Below are 19,495 nucleotides of genomic sequence, written 5' to 3'. Positions count from 1 at the left end.
ACGCCTAGGATCATCCTATCGAAATGATTTTTTGAGTACAACCTAATTAAGTTGTGATAAATCAAATGGACGGTTTTGATCATCCTACGGAGAGACCATATAGCACTTTTTTGGAAAAATAATGGTTTTTATCCTTAATTTCGGTTATTCGGTTAACCGATTTTTTTTTTTGAGATAACCGAAACCGAACTCGAATAACTGAATTTCCAAAAAAAATAATCAAAACCTAAAATCTCGGGTCGGGTCGAACCTCGTCAAGTTGGAACTCAGGTCGGGTTCGGGTTGAGCAAATGGTTGCTTGGGTTCGGGTTGGCCTCAACCCGACCCGAGTTGCACCCATTCTAACCCCCACGCCCCGCTAATTCCCCAAACTCCATTCCTGATAGGGCAATGACAAATTCACACCCATTGTAGGATGATTCGTACCCCCCTTGTACACGTAAAAAAAAAACGTTAAAGTCTTCCACAATGCGGTGTGAATCATCCTAAAGGGGGTGCGAATTTATCATCTCCCTTCCTGATATCTCCCCCCAATTCCATCCATATCCCCCTCAAACCCTCTCCCACTCTCCCCATTCCACCATGGAAACCGGCAGCATTCTCGAATCAATAGGCCCAGAAATCATAGGCGTAATGTCTCCAGTCTCAATCTGCATGTTCTTAGTAGTCCTCCTCGTCTACACAATCCCACCCACCTCCGATCTCACCCCAATCCGCACTGCAGCAACCCTAGCCTACCTCGAAACCCCCTCAGACTCCACCACCCAAAAACTCGAAGGCGCTCTCCTCAACGCAGCCATATTCGTAATCCTAATCGCCCTCGTCACATTCCTCCTCCTCCTCCTCTACTACTACAACTTCAATAACTTCCTCAAACACTACATGCGATTCTCCGCATTCTTTGTTTTTGCTTCCATGGGTGGGTCTATTTTCCTATCCATCATTCAACGATTCTCAATCCCTCTTGATTTTATCACATCTTCTCTTCTTCTTCTCAATTTCACCATTGTTGGTGTTCTCTCGGTGTTTTCTGCTGGAGTTCCCATCATTGTACGGCAATCTTATATGGTTTCGTTGGGGATTATTGTTGCTGCGTGGTTCACGAAGCTCCCTGAATGGACGACTTGGGTTCTGCTTGTGGCACTGGCTGTGTATGATCTTGTTGCCGTGTTGGCGCCTGGTAAGTAGATTAGAAGAGGTAATGTAGAGTAATTAGGAATATAGTTTACAATTTTGGCAGAAATATTTTGATCAAACCGAAACTGAAAGTACATTGAATCATGGCCCAAATCCCGAATTTTGGTGGAAATTTACAAGATTTCCATTGAAATTTTAAAAATTTCTGCTGACATTATCGAACTTCGGGCGGATTTCCCACTGAAATTTTTAAAAATACCAATTTTTTTTACTGAGTTTTACATGATTTCAGCCGAAATTTCCACCGAAAATGAAATATAAATCCTTGATTAGGAAATGAGGAATGCTAGACTGACGGGCTTCCTTGCGAAAACTGGGTAAAAGGACGCCCGCATTGGTCAATGTCCATTTGTGCAATGGCTCAGGAAATTATGATAATAACTGTCATAAATGGACATTGACCAATGGGGGAGCCCTTTTACCTGGTTTTTACGAGGCGGCCTGTCAGTCTAGCATTCCTGTTAGGAAATTAGGTTAGATTAGAAAGATTCTATATTTATTTCTTTCTACAATTTCTCCTTCTCTTTTTATGTTTATCTTCATATCTGTTTCTGTATTTATCCTCTTGAGTGTTCTATATAAACACTCATTTGGCTTGATTGTAAGGCATAAAAAATTAATAGAAAATCTCTGAATTTATCAGGGGGACCATTGAAACTGCTCGTCGAGTTAGCCTCGAGTCGGGATGAAGAACTCCCAGCTCTCATTTACGAGGCCCGGCCGACTGTCTCGAGAAATTCGCTTGGTCTTCTGGTCGCCGGAGCTTCCGAGACTGTCTCCGTCGAGCTCCAGCCAGTGCCACGGGAAAATTTAAATCCCACTAACTCCGATCACTCCACAATTGAAGTGGAAGAGGGGGAGACGTCGCCTTTGGTTTCTAATTCAAATTCTTCGATCCGCGAGGAGTCCCAGTCCCCTCGTGTTGATGTTCCTAATTCGGGGAATGATAGAGGAAGGGCAGAGAGAGATGGTGTGATGGAGATGTCGGCGCGAGGTATCAAACTTGGTCTTGGTGACTTTGTCTTTTATAGTGTACTTGTGGGTAGAGCTGCAATGTATGATCTGATGACTGTGTATGCTTGTTATCTTGCAATTATATCTGGGCTCGGATGCACACTGATTTTGCTTTCTGTGTGTCACCGTGCATTGCCGGCTCTTCCGATCTCCATTGCTTTGGGTGTCATGTTCTATTTCTTGACTCGGTTATTAATGGAACCGTTTGTTGTTGGGACGTCGGTGAACTTGATGATGTTCTGATTGATGGATATCTTTCATGAGAGTCAGATTCATACAACTGTAAAAGAAAATTCAATGAAAATGATACGTGTTTGCTGTCTGGAAGTAGGTGAACTTGATGATGTTCTGACTGATGGCTTTTTTTGATGAGAGTCAGATTCATACAACTATAAAAGAAAATTCAATGAAAATGATACGGTTGCTTATAGGATACCATGCTTGTCTCACATAATTTCTTATGATTTTGTTTTAATTTGTTCTTTTTTGTTTCTCTGATCTTTGTTGTTGAAATTTCAATAATATGAACTCCAAAACTGCAGCACACTTCATTTTATTGTGCCCACTGATTTCAAACTGAAGGTCGCAGTGGTATTGGATAATTGTGTAGCATTACATATAATTTTTTGTAAAGAATGTGTCTCCCGTTGGAGATCGATTGCTTGGGATCTTTCTTTAAAGATTTTAGCACCCGGTTCGTTAAGCAATATCTTTATAAAGAAAAGAATGGTACATGAAGGAGAAGAAATAAAGGTTTGTGAAGTACTATCTTTAAATATTTTAGCACCATGTTCATCGTGTTCATTGACCTGTCTCTAAGAAAGGGGTCATTGTTCCTAGTATCCTTGTGGAATTCATCCTAGCTGAGAATTGTGTAAGACTCTACATGTCAACAAAGAAATTGTTTGAAGCTACAATATGGGCCCCATGGAATGACAATTGTATAAGAACCTACATGTCAACCAAGCAATCATTTGCATCTATGATATTGGCACCATGGAATGACCATCCTTGATTCTGCACATGGTACATGTGGAAACTTCAGTTCTTAAATTTTCTAGTAGACAAGGTGGATTATTTTATCCCCCGCTTATACTTGAACTGCTTAAAACATTTTTCTGTGATCAACCTCTTGTCCTTGAAGTATCAAAAGTTTTAACTTCTTTTTTAATATTCAAAAGTTTTAACTTCTGCTTCATCATATATATATTTTTTTGAAATGATAATATATTAAAAAGGTGAGCCGAGATGGACCACCAGAGATACATAGAGAATACATAAATAACAATAAAACAATAACAGGAAAATAGACATCAAGACATCACACGCTTCTCACGGAGGAAGGAAATCGAACCACTCTAGCCCCACTTTTAGAACACCAGATCTAGCGAGGGAGTCCGCTTCCCCATTTGCTTCGCGCCTAACATGCTTACAAACCATAGATGACTCTGCAATTAGATCATGAATTTCCTCGAAGTAACTTAAAAATCTCCACGGAGGAACCACTCTCCCCGATAAACAACCGATTACATTTGAAGAGTCTCCTTCCACAATTGCCCTGTCATAAGAATCAACATTTAGCCTCTTTATCCCCTGATATGCAGCCCTTACTTCTGCTTCAAACGAATCAGTTATTCCAATTGGACCTGCAAAAGCCCACGATACTCCCCCTCGAGAGTCCCTACAAAGGCCTCCAATCCCAGCTGGACCCGGATTCCCAAAACAGAACCCATCAAAATTTAGTTTAATATAACCTTCGGGGGGGGGGGGGGGGCTTCCCATTTCTGACTTCTCTTCTCTCTTCTCAAACCTTCAGAGCACACAATGCACCACCCCTCCCAAAGATCGAAAGCTGAGACGAAATTAAACAGAGGGATGCTTTTTATTCAAAAAATAACTAACGCTATGATTTTATTATATAACCAATACGCTGACTTTGCCTTTCCTTCGAAAACTCTCGAGTTTCATTCCTTCCAAATGACCCACCACAATGCTATCAAACATAACCTCCAGAGCACCTTACCTTTTTTCTTCCAGGGCACAAAATCCCAACTCGAAAATAGATCTGCTATAGACTTGGGGAAGACCCAACAAATGCCAAACCTGACCAAAATGAAAGCCCAAATCGCCCTTGATACCTTGCAATGAATAAAGAGGTGGTCGATCGATTCCCCATCCTCCATACAAAGCGAGCAATGATCCACCAGGCACATACCCCTTTGTCTTAGAAAATCAATGGTCTGAATCCTCCCGTTACACACTGCCCAACTGAAAAAGGAGACCGATGGGGGGCCCATAAACTTCCAAACAGCAGCAAAACTAGGGGATCCAAAAGCAGGCAGAAGTTGATAATAAAAGGATTTCACGGAAAAAAAGCTAGAAGAATTCCAAATCCAGATCCGTTTGTCCACCCCACTTCTTTTTATATAACACCCCTCAATGAGATGAAGTAACTGAGAGCTATCCGGTAATTCTCGCTCAAAAAAATTTCTTCTGAAACATGGGGACCAAACCACCTTATTGTGAATTCTCTCGAAGCAATCAGATACCTTCACTTCTTTGACCATGGCCACTGAGAACAACCCAGGGAAAAGCACAGCCAAAGGATCGGCAGAACACCATGAGTCCAACCAAAATTTGATACGATCTCCAATGTATACTTTTAACCAAATTCCCACCTCAAAATTTTGCTTGAGCCTCAAAATATTACGCCAAATGGTCCCTCCTTTCTTACCATACTTATCATCCGAACACCAATTACCTTGTAAGAACCCGTAGTTGCTCCCTATAACTTTTACCCATAGCGAAGATTGTTCTACACCAAAACGCCATAACCATTTGCCCAAAAGAGCACGATTAAACTCTTTCAAACGCAGGATCCCCAGCCCTCCATTTTTTATAGGAACACAAACCTTACCCCACTTTACTAAAGGGATTCCTCCTTTCATATTTGACCCACCCCACAAAAATCTTCTTTGAATCTTTTCAATTTTCAAAATTACACTCACCGGGCAGCTAAATAATGATAGATAGTATACAGGAATGTTAGCCAAAACTGCCTTGACTAACACCAATCTTCCACCTTTCGACACAAGATTTCTTTTCCAGGTTTCCAACCTTCTTTCTATTCTTTCTACAATAGGTGTCCAGAGCTCTTTTCTCGGCTTTTCAACCCCCAAAGGGAGTCCAAGATACGATGAAGGTAAAGTCTCCAACCTGCATCCCATCACATTTGCAAAATCCATAGCTACTGATAAAGGAATATTGATAGCAAACAAACTGGATTTCTGGAAATTTGATCGTTGTCCAGTAATCAACTCATAGCATCTTAGCAAAGCCTTTAGATTTAAAATCTTCACTCTGTCAGGGGCACAGAACAAAATGGTATCGTCAGCAAATTGCAAGAGCGACATTTCGATTCTGTCACGACCAATGATAAAGCCCTCCAACAGCCCCCTACTGCTTCCTTTTACCATCAACCGATTGAGGGTCTCCGCAATAATTACAAAAAGAAAGGGAGAGAGAGGATCCCCTTGCCTTAACCCTCTGGAGGACATAAAGAAACCTTTTGGCGACCCATTTACCAGGACAGAAAACCATGCCGAGGAGATGCATTGCCTCATCCAACCTCTCTATCGGTTTCCAAAACCCAATCTCCCTAGAAGATAATCCAGACACTCCCAGTCCACTCTATCATAGGCTTTCTCCATGTCTAGCTTACATAATACTCCCCCGGATCCACTTCTTGAATATGATTCAATGACTTCATTCGCAATTAAAGAACAATCCAGGATTTGCCTCTTACTAACAAAAGCACTCTGACTATCTGAAATTACAAACGGGAGCACAACTTTAATCCTGTCAGCTAACACCTTGGCCAACACCTTGTACAGGCATCCAACCAGGCTGATTGGACGAAAATCAGTCACCCTGGAGGCCCCTTTAACTTTGGGAATTAAGGTTATAAAGGTAGCCCCTGTGTTCTTATCAAGACCCATACCTTCAAAGAATTCCTTGAAGAACCGAAGGATATCACTGTTAACAGCCGGCCAACAAGATTGGAAGAAAGCTAAGCAGAAACCATCCGGACCAGGAGCTTTGTCTTTGGGAATCGAGAACAATCCTTTCGCAATTTCCTCTTCTGCAAAAGGTTGTTCCAAACTCGCACTGGTTTCCAGATTTAAGCTATTGAATTCCACTCCCTCAGGAATAGGACGTAAACTTCCTTCTGAAGCATATAACTTAGCATAAAATTCAACAATAGCTGAGGAAACCTCTTCCTTAGAATTCAGCATAATTCCATTTACTGATATAGACTCGATTCTATTTGATCTTCTTCTAGCACTAGCCATCGCATGAAAGTAAGCCGTATTCTTATCTCCCTCCTTCAGCCATTTCACCCTTGATTTTTGTCTTCAATAAATCTCTTCCCGCAACAACAACTCTTTGTGTTCCTGCTTGGCTTTTTCCAACTCTTCCCATTCGACCTCTGAGCTTAACCCACATTCCTCTAAAGCTAACAGTTCTTTTAGACGGTTTTCCAACCACAACTTCCTACCTTGATTCAGATGACTTTGTTCCTTAGACCAATCTTTTAGTTTATGCTTAACAAATCTGAGTTTTTTTCCAATCACCACATCTGCAGGACCCTCCACCTTACACGAAGACCACCAATTTCCCAATCGATCCTCCATGTTTGGATATTTAAGCCAAGCCAATTCGAACCTAAAAGGAGGAGGTCCCCAAGACTCTAGACGCGGATCAAGAAGGAGAGGGCAATGATCCGAGACCGAATGCACCAGAGCTCTAGAAAAACTCTCAGGGACCAGAACCATCCACTCAGCACTGACAAGGAATCTATCCAGCCTACTTCTGCAAGGGCCCCTAGACTAAGTAAAAGAAGCTCCCGACAGAGATATATCAAGAAGTTCAAATTTTGCAATGAACTCAGCAAACACTTTTATGTTTATGGTAGATCTCTCACAACCCGTTCTTTCTCCCATTTCTTTAACCTCATTGAAGTCCCCCCCAATACACCAAGGAATGGACCAAAATTCCCTAACCTTCTCCAATTCTTCCCAAAACAGACTTTTTTCAGCTCTAAGGACCGACCCATAAACCCCTGAAAACAACCACATCGAATTATCCTCCTTTTTTAAAACCACTGACAAAGAGAACCCACCTCTCCATACATCCTGAAGTCTACAGACATTTTCATTCCATGTTACTAAAATCCCACCTGAGGCTCCAAATGATCACACAAATGAAAAGTCCCAGTCCGCTTACACTCCCAAACCTTGCACAACACTTCGATTTACAACCTCCATTTTTGTTTCCTGTAAGCAAATAGGATCCGGTTTTAGCTTTCGAACCAACTCCTTAACGTGAATTCGCTTCTCCTGATGATTCAGGCCATTAACATTCCATGAAAGGATTTTCATCACGCACCAGATGTTGCTGATCGCTTCCCCCTCCTACCACTAGGATTTCTTCTCGACTGATCCACAGATTCCCCATTCAATGCCGCTCCTCTCGTATAGTTTAAATCCATCCATAACTTCTGTAATTCTCTATCTTTCCTTCTTGAAGACTCTCCGGCCCCCTTGCCGGACCCCTTGCGCAAAGACTCCTTAATCACTGAATCTCTCATCTCAGCTGATTGAATTTCAGAAATAAAATCTTCCTCAGGACCGGCATATACCACACCCAGATCCTTACTAACCCCCAGAATATGACCGACAAAATCATCAACTTCCTCAATAAATTTACCTCCTACCGGATCACCCGGAGAATCTTCAGCTATTTCCAAAGAAGCCCTCATGGATCTCAACCCCTTACCTAATATATCAGAATTAACTTTCTTTGCCAAGACTTCCGGAAAAAGAAAGGTTTCCCCCTGACATATCTTCATCGGACTAGGATATCTTGGAGATTTTTTCTTAGATTCTTTTCCAAAAACCTGCAACTTTGGACTATCAGAAGGACGAGGCAATCGGCTCTTCGATTCTATGGACACGTTAATAAAGGAAGGCAACCGGAATTTCTCCAGCTCAGAATTACCAAGACTATCCACTCTGATAACCACATCTGGCTTCCCTGTTTTCTGGTTAGCCCAAAAACTGACGCACCCCTCGATCACTAAGCCCAAAGCTCCACAACGCACACAAAAGCTCGGACCATCCTGGTGAGCCTGATCACCAACCTTCTTTATTACTTCCACAGACGAGCCACGACCCCCTTGGGATCTTCTCTCGCTGATACTCTTTTCTACCTCCAAGATGCTATCATCCTCAAGATCCAAATCGAAGTTAAGATGCGAAGCAACTTCTGCCAGAGCAGCTCTCGAAACACCAGCCTCCGTGCTCCAACCTTCAGAAAGAATCTCTAGTCTCAGAGATCTGTCTTCCAGTGAAGACGAAGAGTAAGAAAGAGATAAACAATCCCCTCCTCCAACTTCCAGGAGATCCCTACTGAAACTGATAGATTCTGATCGACCTTTCTCCAGACTTGCGTAGCAAGCAGGAGAGTCTGAATCTGACCATTCTTTATTGTTACTTTTTAACTCAAGCCCATTACGACTGGACCCACAGAGCCCATCTTCACATAAATGGGCCCCAGCCCAAAAGCCAGATTCTGCTACAGGTGGCAAAAAACCCATATCCCAAGCCTCTCTAGAAGAGATATTGAGAACCGGTTCCCGATGAGAAGACGAATCAGTCTTTTGAGAAGGACTTGGAGAAAGAGCTTCAATAATATCGAAAAAGCTGTTCACATGACAGGTAGGGCCCACCAAGTCAGAACAAACAAAACTCCCTCCACAGACGCTTCGCCATCTGTAACCTACAGGAGATAGACCATTTTGAATTTCAAAAATTCCGCCATGTGTCTATACTCTATCTTGCACCTCATGCAGCGTATGATAGCCCATTTCTCTATCATAAGCCATCTCTTCCACCGGTACCGACTCAGTACCTGTAATCTCTGCTCCGATCAAAATCTCCTCCTCCTCTCCCGAGACCCTTCGGACAGAAATGCTCACATCCTCTGAGAGATTCCTCACAAGATCCTCTTCCAGAGAAACTTGGATAGCCATCTCCTTTCCTATACTACAACAGAAATTCGCATCCGAGCAATGGAGTAACCTTGCCCAGCTTGACAGGATTGACCCATTTCGACCACTTTGCCGACTTTTTCCCCAATCCGTCGGAAATTCTCCTCACACCACGCCTGAGGTGGCACTCCTTCTATGCTCCACCAAAGGATACGATCCTCGGAGCTGAACTTCTGATCCCATAATGAAAGCTTCATAAATGGTGAATTTATTGCATTAATCCAGACATTCATAAGCTTATGTCTATCCACCCCCATCTGAGAAGAAATCAGAATCTCCAGCTCTGCAATTTTGTACACAATAACTTCACAGTTAATACCCTTCCTACTTCTCAACCACCGCTCCATACCCTTTAAGTCCCCTAGCCACCTAGGAGAAACTCTACCCCAAATCCCTAACTCAGCATTACTAATAGACTGTAAGGGAACCACTTCCAGATTGAAACTCACTCCCTCAGAATCTGAGGCTCAAAAGGATGGTCTCTTGATACTAGGGGGTTGACTGCCAGGATTGCCTCCACCTTATTGATCTCCTTCTTCCGGCCTCCTTCCTGGGCAGCCCTACTCTGGAAAGGAGGAAAATTATAATCCAAATTGGACCAGATTTTCTGACACTCCCAACAAAACTTCCTTTTTTGGAAATTCCTAAACCCACATCTACAGCATCTCCAATCGCCCAAACCGCCCTCCGAACGGCGCCTGGATATCCTAGCAACTTGTTTGGACCACTTGTTCTCCACGATAGCCCAAGAATTTTCGACATAATCTCCTCCTAAGGGAATCCTATTAGGGCCTGTCGCCACACCAGAAGAAACTCCTCTATACCTTCTGGGCACAAACTCTGACACCCCTCCCTCGACCATCCTTCTTAGTTTAAGAAGATATCCACCCACCCCCAATTCCAGAAAAATGTGCAGGCCCCTCCTTTGTGAAAACCCACCAGAATCTGGCACCGAAACCAGTGAAAACTCAGAGACAGAGATCGAATCCGAAGAAAATAGCGAAGAAACTGAAGAGGAGCTCGATGAACCTAATGTTTACGAAGTAGAGGACTCTGCAACAGAGACTTCAGGAACCGATTCTGAATGGGAAGAAATAATGGCTGAACTGGAAGAAACACCCAGAGAAGGGGAGCCAAACTCCACCACTACAAGAGGGCCTCTCCGGCCGCGAAACCCCACTCCGCTAACGTCAACACAGAGATCCTACAGGCAATAAACGACCCACCCGAAAATCACCGAAGAGATTCGCTTCCATCTTCCGGCGAGGATAGAAACCTGTGAAACCCCGGCGAGCATCTTACGTTTCGATCTTACATGCAGGTCATTAGGGTACATAATTTTTGAGCTCCAATTGTCTCAAAATGGGAACTTTCTTACACAATACTATTTTCTTGGGTTTTAGGATTATTCCGTTATCTTTCTAATCGTCTTCATCCAATACCCGAAAAGCCTCTACGTAAAGAAATTTTTTGCTTCATCATATTCTTTTGACTCAAAATCTATGTATGTCAAACACCTTGTATGCTAAGATTTTGATTTTAATCCTGTATATTGGAATTCTTTTCTGTTATCATGGTAATATTTTCATGGATAGAGAAACTGTCCTGCTCCTATCTTAAATTTTTTGTTTCTATCATGTTTTTTATCTGTTCATTAGCCAAATATAACATGTATCTCATAAATAGAGCAAGCTGGAAATGGGAATTTCATCTATGGTCTAGCTATTTTGACCATAATTTGGATGACTGATTTTTTTTTTAGTGTTTCTTACGATGAGATTTTGGCAATGCTAGAACAAGATGTAGTAGGACTCCAGAACAGAGACCTAGATGCTCAAAAATGTTTATCAAAGACAGAGATCCCAAAATATAATGTCATTGCTAACTTGCTATATATCTCTTTTTGGTAGACCAACTTATTTGGTTTTTAGTATAACAGGTAAAAATCGATGTCCACCTATTTTTTTGAAAGCTTTTTATAATTTATTTAACAAGACTGGGCACATTAAAAAAACAACAAAAACCAAAGACTGAGAGGGAAGAGAAGGCCATATACATGAAAAACACATTAGTCGAAGAGAAGGCCATATACATGAAAAACACATTAGTCCTACTTGTGTGGTGTGTGGTTTGGAAATTTTTACATCGTTAAAGTCCATTGATTTTTCTTGAAATGTCAAGTACCTTTTTATTATGTTAGAAGCTGGTAATTAATCATAATATTGTGAGAAGGTCTACCTTTTATGGGAATTTCTGAGCAGTTTGACCAATTTTGAGAAGGTCTAGCTTAGGTGATATGGTACATAGTTGGGGATGATAAGCGAGCTCTATTTGGGCTTGATTTGTGGGGATCAACTTTTGGATGCAAGTTCCCTGGTCTTTTTTTGATAAAGTGGATGATAGGAAAGCCAATATCAGAGATTGTTTGAGAAAATTGCTGGGCGAGTTCGAAAAAAAATGAAAAGAAAATGCGTGGAGAGTTTATTGAATGCTGAAATGCCGGTGTTTATAGGAAGTGGATCTAGGGAGTTTCTACCAATTCTAGATTGTTGGTGAAATATTATCTGCCAATGTGGAGGTTGAGACTAAGTGGGTTGGGTTTCGGAGCATTCGTGTTTATTCTTAATCCACTTTGTTTATCGGGCTCTCTTAGATGACATGACCATTATGTCACTGACTGTCTATGGAATGCCAAAAGCTTCAAAGAATTAAACAGTAGCTTGAAAGATTGAATGGACCTATTTGATTACCTAAATCTAGGATACGATTGTAGGTTATAAGGTTTCATGACTAGGCACCCTAGAACATTGATGCGAATGATCAAAGCAATGTTTTGAACTCACTAGGGCACTTTGTGGCTTGCCAAATCACCCTATTTTTGCTCCTACCAACTTTATGAAGAACACGTTCAATTTGGACAAGTCAATAAAGGACGCTTTAGTTTGACCAATTTTTTTTTAAAGGTACTTTAGTTTGACCATTGCACCTACGACTTTTATGAGAATCATGATGCAGGTGTTAAAGCCATTCATATGGAGATTTCTGGTTTTATATTTTGACTACATATTTATTTACAACCACACTAGGACAGAGCATTTGAGACAAGTTTTTGTTATCCTTCTAGAAGGAAAAATCGTACACCAATTGAAAGAAGTGGTCCTACCTGAGCACCCAAGTGATTTTCCTTGGGTTTTGTATTTCAGCTTAGGGTGATTTCGCTGATCCCGAAAAGGTGCTTGCAATTACTGAGTGGCCTGACCTAACAAGCATGCATGTTGTGCCCAACTTTCATTGTTCAGCCACATTTTACAGACTTTTTATTAGAGGTTTTAGCTCCATCATGGCACCCATCATGAATTGTATTCCTAATTGAGAATTCAAGTTGAACAAGGCTGCTACATAGACCTTTCAAGAAATAAAAAAAAGAATGATTGAAGCCGTAGTTCTTTATCGCCCTGACTTTTCTAGTCTTTGAGGTGGCATGTGATGCCTCTGGAGATGGCATACGTGGTGTTCTAAGTCAAGAGGAACACCCCGTTGCTTATTTTAATGAGATTAAATGAAGCCAAGTAACTGTATATGACAAGGAATTCTATGTGGTAGTTCAGGCATTACGTTATTGAAGACATTATTTACTAGTTACTACTGCAGTTTTTGCTATACTCCGAATATCAAGCTTTAAGGTGGCTCAACTAACTAAAGAAATTGATTCCATAGTCCATACATGTGACATGTATTGAATTTCTACAAGAACATACTTTGTTGTCAAACTCCGAGCTGGTATTGAGAATAAGGTTGCCATCGCATTGAACCGTTTGTTTGCATTCATACACTCCACGAGTGTGGAAGTAGTTGGCTTTGAAAGGATAAAAGGTGAATATGCTCCCGACTTTGGAAAGTCAGAAACTTCTTTGATTGAGGGTGGTATTGATCTGGGCTCTGACTATTTGATTTCAGCCGGGTTCATGTTTAGGGGTAGCAACCATGTCTACGTTGTTATTCCCTTAGAGACTTTGTTGCATTCATGGGCGTTTCATGCTGGTGGTTTTGCTGCTTCAGCAAAGATAAGACAATTACCATGGTGGAAGATCAATTCCACTAGCCAAGTATCAAAAGAGATGTAGCCAGGATTCTTAGTCAATGTCGCACTTGCTAAGTAGCCAAATAGAGGACACAAACACTGGTTTATATACACCCGTGCCTCTGCCATATACACGCTGGCAGGATGTGAGTATGAACTTTCTTCTGGGCTCCCTAGAACTTTACAAGGTCACAACTCCCTCTTTGTAGTTGTTGACTGTTTCTCCAAAATAGTGTATTTCATCTCTTGCTCGAAAACCCTCGATGCTTTAAACATAGAAAAACTTTTCTTTAGGGAAGTTGTTCGGTTGTATGGAATGCCTAAAACTTGTGTCATATCATGATGTCAAGTTCACCAGTTATTTTTGGAAGACATTGTGGCGATTGTTAAGGTTGCTCCAACTACCAGGTTGCCCCATTGTGACCTGGTGGTCACGCGTTCGAGTCACAGAAACAGCCTCTCTGCAAAGCAGGGGTAAGGCTGCGTACATCCAGCCCTCCCCAGACACCGCATTGTCGGGAGCCTCGTGCACTGGGCTGCCCTTTTTTTCATTGTGGCGATTGTTAAGCATCAGACTTTAATTTTCTTCTGTATTCCATTCCCAGACAGTTGACCAATCCGAAGTCATTAACTGAAGTCTTTGGGGATCTTTTGAGGTGTCTTTGTTGATCATGTTTCTAGTTGGGGCCAGGTCCTTCATATGTCTGAGTTCACTTACAAATTTACTTTAGCTCAGTAAACTGGTCTACTAGTCGCAGCTCCTTTGAAGTAGTCACAGCCTAGGAAATTCTTAGATCTCATTCCTATTTCACCTGACCCTAGGCCATTTGATTCAGCAGAATCCTATGCTCAGCACAATCATCAATTGCATGCTGAAATCAAAAGAAAGATATTTGCTAGCAATGAATATTACAAAACTTTTGCAGACATTAGGAGTTCAATGAATGTGACATGGTAATGGTTCTCAAATCTCAATTAGGCTCGAGCGGTTCCCTAGGGGCAAAGTAAAGAAACTACATTTTCGGAGTGCAGGTCCATTTAAAGTGTTAAGAAGATTAGTGCCATTGCATATGTCCTCGAACTAACTCTAGTATTAAATCAACTCATTTTTTTTGGGATTCAGTGGTCTCTTAAGTGGTTGTTATGGGAGATCAAGTTTATTCTTGCTAGTTGGGCTCTATGGAATCGGGAGTTATGGGGGATCTCTACCCTAGACTATTTTAAAAATAAGTGCAGGTTTATTTAAGGTGTTAAGGAAAATTAGTCTAACTAACTCTAGAATTAAATCAACGCATTTTCGATGGGATTCTGTGGTCTCTTAAGTGGTTGTTATGGGAGATCAAATTGATTCTTTCTAGTTGGGCTCTAGGGAATCAGGAGTTATGGGGGATCTCTATCCTAGATTATTTTAATAATAAGTGTAGGTCTATTTAAAGTGTTAAAGAAGATTAGTCGAACTAACTCTAGAATTAAATCTTTTAGCGCTCTGTCCGACATTAGATCGATTCTACATTTCAAGAGAGAGCTTGCGGGACTTCGCATCTTCCGTATTGAGTGACTCGCCCCATCTTACGCGAGAAATCGTTACGACCTATCGTAGGCTCAAGGATCGAAATCTAGTGCTATAGGGAGGCTGCCGTGACTCCTGGATTGAAGCGAGTAGTTGCCGTTGTTCCGTGCCGTCAGCCGCATTTATTTCTGGTTGGATAGTATATTCTTTTTTTGGTGGTCAGCAGGGGTCATTCCCTTGCCCGAAGGCAGTTGTGGAGTTAAGGGCTGACGACCTCGGAAGGAACCATTAGAGGAAGGAACAAGGTCGGTGAGGAAAGTTACTGGCCCACAAGAAAGCTATAAAGCAGATCTAGATTGAATTGAATTAAGAACTCCAGCCAGTGCCGTGGGAAAATTTAAATCCTACTAACTCTGATCACTCCACAATTGAAGTGGAAGAGGGGGAGACGTCGCCTTTGGTTTCTAATTCAAATTCTTCGATCCGCGAGGAGTCCCTGTCCCCTCGTGTTGATGTTTCTAATTCGGGGAATGATAGAGGACGGGCAGAGAGAAATGGTGTGATGGAAATGTCGACACGAGGTATAAAACTTGGTCTTGGTGACTTTGTCTTTTATAGTGTTCTTGTGGGTAGAGCTGCAATGTATGATCTGATGACTGTGTATGCTTGTTATCTTGTGATTATATCTGGGCTCGGATGCACCCTGATTTTGCTTTCGGTGTGTCACCGTGCATTGCCGGCTCTTCCGATCTCCATTGCTCTGGGTGTCATGTTCTATTTCTTGACTCGGTTATCAATGGAACCGTTTGTTGTTGGGACGTCGGTGAACTTGATGATGTTCTGATTGATGGCTTTATTTGGTGAGAGTCAGATTCATACAACTATAAAAGAAAATTCAATGAAAATGAAACCCATTTGTTGTACAGACGTCGGTGAACTTGATGATGTTCTGACTGATGGCTTTTTTTGATGAGAGTCAGATTCATACTAGTGTAAAAGAAAATTCAATGCTAATGATACGGGTTGCTTATAGTATACCATCCTTGTCTCACCTAATTTCCCATGATTTTGTTCTGATTTGTTCTTTTAGTTGTCTAATCTTAGTTGAAGCTTCAATATTCTGAGCACGGAAACTGCAGCATGCTTCTTTTTTTGTGCCTGCTGATTTAAAACTGAAGGTTGAAGTGGTATATTGGATAATTGTGTAGCATTATATACCTTCTTTGTAAAGAATTGGTCTTGTGATGGAGATCGATTGCTTGGGATCTTTCTTTAAAGATTTTAGCAGCAGGTTTGTGAAGTAATTCTTTATAAATAAATGAAGGGTATATGAAGGAGAAGAAAGGATTCGGTTCGTACCAAAAAGCACAGCAGATAACAAGAAATCTCCTGATTCAAAATGAAATAGCTTGTCTCTAAGAATTTGATGAAGGGAAGACAAATTTCATTGACCTGTCTCTAAGAAAGGGGTCGTTGGTCCTAGTATCCATGTGGAATTCATCCTAGCTGAGAATTGTGTAAGACTCTACATGTCAACAAAGCAACTGTTTGAATCTACCATATGGACACCATGGAATGGCAATTGTATAAAGTTCTGCATGTCAGCCAAGCAATCAATTTGTATCTACGATATTGGCACCATGGAATGACCATCCTTGATTCTGCACATGGTACAGATGGAAACTTCAGTTGTTAAATTCTGAGTTTTCTAGTGGACAAAGTGGGTTATTTTGTCCCTGCTTATACTTGAACTGCTAAGAACATTTTATGTCATCAACCTCTTGTCCTGGAATGTTTGTAGTTTTTCCATCCATGTATCAAAAGTTTAACTTCTGGTTCATCATATTCTTTGGACTCAAAATCTACGTATGTCAAACATCTTCTCTGTTAAGATTTCGAGTTTAATCCTGTATATTGGATTCTTTTCTGTTATCATGTTAATATTTTCGTGGATAGAGAATTTGTCCTGCTCTTATCTTCATTTCTTGTTTTTTTTATCTGTTCAATGGGCAAGTATAACATGTATCTCATAAATAGAGCCTATTTTCATGGATAGAGAATTTGTCCTGCTCTGATCTTCATTTTTTGTTTTTATTGTTTTTTTATCTGTTCAATGGGCAAGTATAACATGTATCTCATAAATAGAGCCAGCTGGACTCGGGAATTTCAGATATGGTCTAGCTACTTTGACCATAATTTGGATGACTGATCTTTTTGAGTGTGTCAGTGACAATGAGATTTTGGCAATGCTAGAACAAGGTGTAGTAGGGTTCCAGAACAGAGACTGAGATGCTAAAAAATCTTTATCAAACACGCATAGATCACAAATGTATTATGTTGTTGCTAGCTTTGTATATCTCTTTTTGGTAGACTAACATATTTGGGTTTTAGTAAAAGGGATAAAAATCGATGATTTTGATAAATGAACACGACTGAGCACATTAAATAAACAACAAAAACTAAAGACTGAGGGGGAAGAGAAGGTCATATACATGGAAAACACATTAATTCTACATGTGAGGGCTGGAAATTTCTACATTGTTAAAGTCCATTAATTTTTGTTGAAATGTTAAGTACTTATTTTCATGTTAGAAGCTGGTATTTAGTCATAATATTGTGTCATGTTATACGCTAGCTTTTAGTGGACATTGGCCTCTGCGATAAACTAGTAATTTAAAGGGGAAAATACACATTTTTAATCATGTTATTAGGGTTCTTATTTGGAGAGGGTGTAGCTTATGTGGGAATTGCTGAGCTGTTTGACCAATTATATTAGGTGATAAGGCGTGGAGTTGGGATAAGCGAGCTCTATTTTGGCTTCTTTTGTGGGGATCAACTTCTGGCTGCAAGTTCCCTGGTCTTTTTTGATAAAGCGAATGATAGGAATGCCAAGGATAGAGATTGTTTGAGAAAATTGCTTGGAAAGTTTGGAAAAAGGAAAAGAAAATGCATGGAGAGTTTGTTGAATGCTGAAATGTTGTTGCTTATAGGAAGGGGATCATAGGGAGTTTCTACCAATTCTAGAATGTTGGGAAAAGATTATCTGCCAATGTTGAGATTGAGGCTAAGTGGGTTGGGTTTCGGAGGACACCCAACTTGGATTTTGAGTATCCCAACGTAGACGAAGGCACCAGCAGCCACCCATGACCTCTATTTGGTTCGATGACAGATTTTCTAGCTTTGATCGGGATGGATCCAAACTCCAGTGCACAGATTGTCCAGAGTTTCAGAGATCATTAGATTATTAGCTACTTTATGCTAGGCTCCCGCTTGCTAGGACACCGTTGGGCATACCATTTTTTTTGTGCCCTGTGTCTTTATTTATGTTATAAGTTTGTAATATTTTATTCCTATAACTACGGGGTGCCATGTGTCATTCTCTCTCTTAAAGAGAGTCCTAAGTAGTTGTGTCCTACCAAAACTACCTACTGCCATGTCTCTTGCTCTCTTTTAAAGATAGTGTCCGAAGTAGTTATGTCCTACCAAAACCACCTATTTCAATGTGTCATTCTCTATTTTAAAGAGAGTCCTAAGTAGTTATGTCCTACCAAAACTACCCATTGTTATGTGTCAGTCTCTCTTTTAAAGAGAGAGCCTCATGTTTTCATGTAACTACAAAAATCTTCCGTCTCATAAAAATGAAAGCCTTGTAAAATTTTGAAGTATGGAATGAATTCAGAATTTTGGGTGTGCCTCTCACTTTCTTGCTGTGTATGATTCTTTGCAGATTTCTTGGTGTGAAATCAAGGACCGCTTGGTGTTGAGATCTAGTTTTTTTTTTTTGGCATGAAGCAATGTATGTCCCAATTACTTTTCTCTTCTTTTCAGTCTGCTTTCTCCTTCTTGGACTTCATTTTTCAAACTCACAACTTGATCAGAATCCATTCAAATAACCTTGAATCTTTTTTATTTCGAATCTTCTCGGCCCACTTTAAAAAAAAAACAAAAAAACAAAAAAACAAAAATGCCCTTCTACCCCAATTTTCCTAATCCACTCCAAATTGAAATCAGATGTCAAAGTTAAAATTTGGACTATTGTTTTGGCATTCTTAAAGCCTATTGCTACCTTTTATTGATTGTGTATAAGCCTAAATCACCAATATCCCCAAATTTTAACTTGCTTGCTTGTAATTTTCCCTTAAAAGGTCAAATCCTCCATATTGGGTTGTATTGTTGGTTCCTCATTTGAGGTTGTGCATAGTAAGCCTATTTTGGCTTAACTAGTTAAAAGGGCCTGCACCTTTATAAGAATAATGAAGGCTATTGGAGCTTTCTTTAGTGCTCTTGCAGTGCCAATTGTAGGTGTTAAGTTTTGCAGTTATTTTGTAATGATCAATTGCTTTTTGATTGAATTCTACTGATCCAGCATGCTATTTGTGTATTTTTTATGATTATCATTGTGGCACTTGTTAGACATTCCCTTCAGGAGCTTCAAACAATAAGATACAACAATCTACACTTTTTGAAAGTTGACATATATATATTCATACTATGAAAGTTACATTGGGGACAAGTAGTCCCACCCGATTTACATAGCATGAAAATTCAGGATCATACATCTTGGGCCAAAAATATAAAAAAA

At 40.6% G+C, this 19,495-nt stretch overlaps 1 protein-coding gene across 3 annotated transcripts; it reads left to right on the top strand.

The window, feature by feature from the left end:
* The first annotated feature begins 489 nt into the window (after nucleotides 1-489).
* Nucleotides 490-18,845, top strand: LOC143887431 (Presenilin-1). Of its 3 annotated transcripts, none has more exons than XM_077391516.1 (3): nucleotides 490-1,180; nucleotides 1,841-2,191; nucleotides 16,238-16,716. In XM_077391516.1, the coding sequence occupies exons 1-3, from the start codon at nucleotides 583-585 to the stop codon at nucleotides 16,330-16,332; spliced, it is 1,044 nt and encodes a 347-aa protein (XP_077247631.1). In that variant the 5' UTR covers nucleotides 490-582; the 3' UTR covers nucleotides 16,333-16,716. The 3 variants fall into 3 exon arrangements, with proteins under 3 accessions (XP_077247631.1, XP_077247630.1, XP_077247632.1); XM_077391517.1 differs by lacking the exon at nucleotides 16,238-16,716 and adding an exon at nucleotides 18,641-18,845 and having other exon boundaries at nucleotides 492-1,180; XM_077391515.1 differs by lacking the exon at nucleotides 16,238-16,716 and having other exon boundaries at nucleotides 1,841-2,646.
* Nucleotides 18,846-19,495: the final 650 nt, after the last annotated feature.

The sequence above is a fragment of the Tasmannia lanceolata genome, unplaced genomic scaffold (genome assembly GCF_043159265.1).
Source record: "Tasmannia lanceolata isolate RefF3 unplaced genomic scaffold, GAP_Taslan_0.1 ptg000012l, whole genome shotgun sequence".
Classification (NCBI taxonomy): Eukaryota; Viridiplantae; Streptophyta; class Magnoliopsida; order Canellales; family Winteraceae; genus Tasmannia; species Tasmannia lanceolata.
Note: the sequence above shows the minus strand (reverse complement) of the source record. Positions and strands in the feature narration are given on the sequence as shown.

Coding starts and splice junctions, on each gene's coding strand:
- LOC143887431 (XM_077391515.1), top strand. CDS start 583: ATGGAAACCGGCAGCATTCTCGAATCAATAGGCCCAGAAATCATAGGC. Junction 1,181..1,840: donor TGTTGCCGTGTTGGCGCCTG/GTAAGTAGATTA, acceptor TGAATTTATCAG/GGGGACCATTGAAACTGCTC.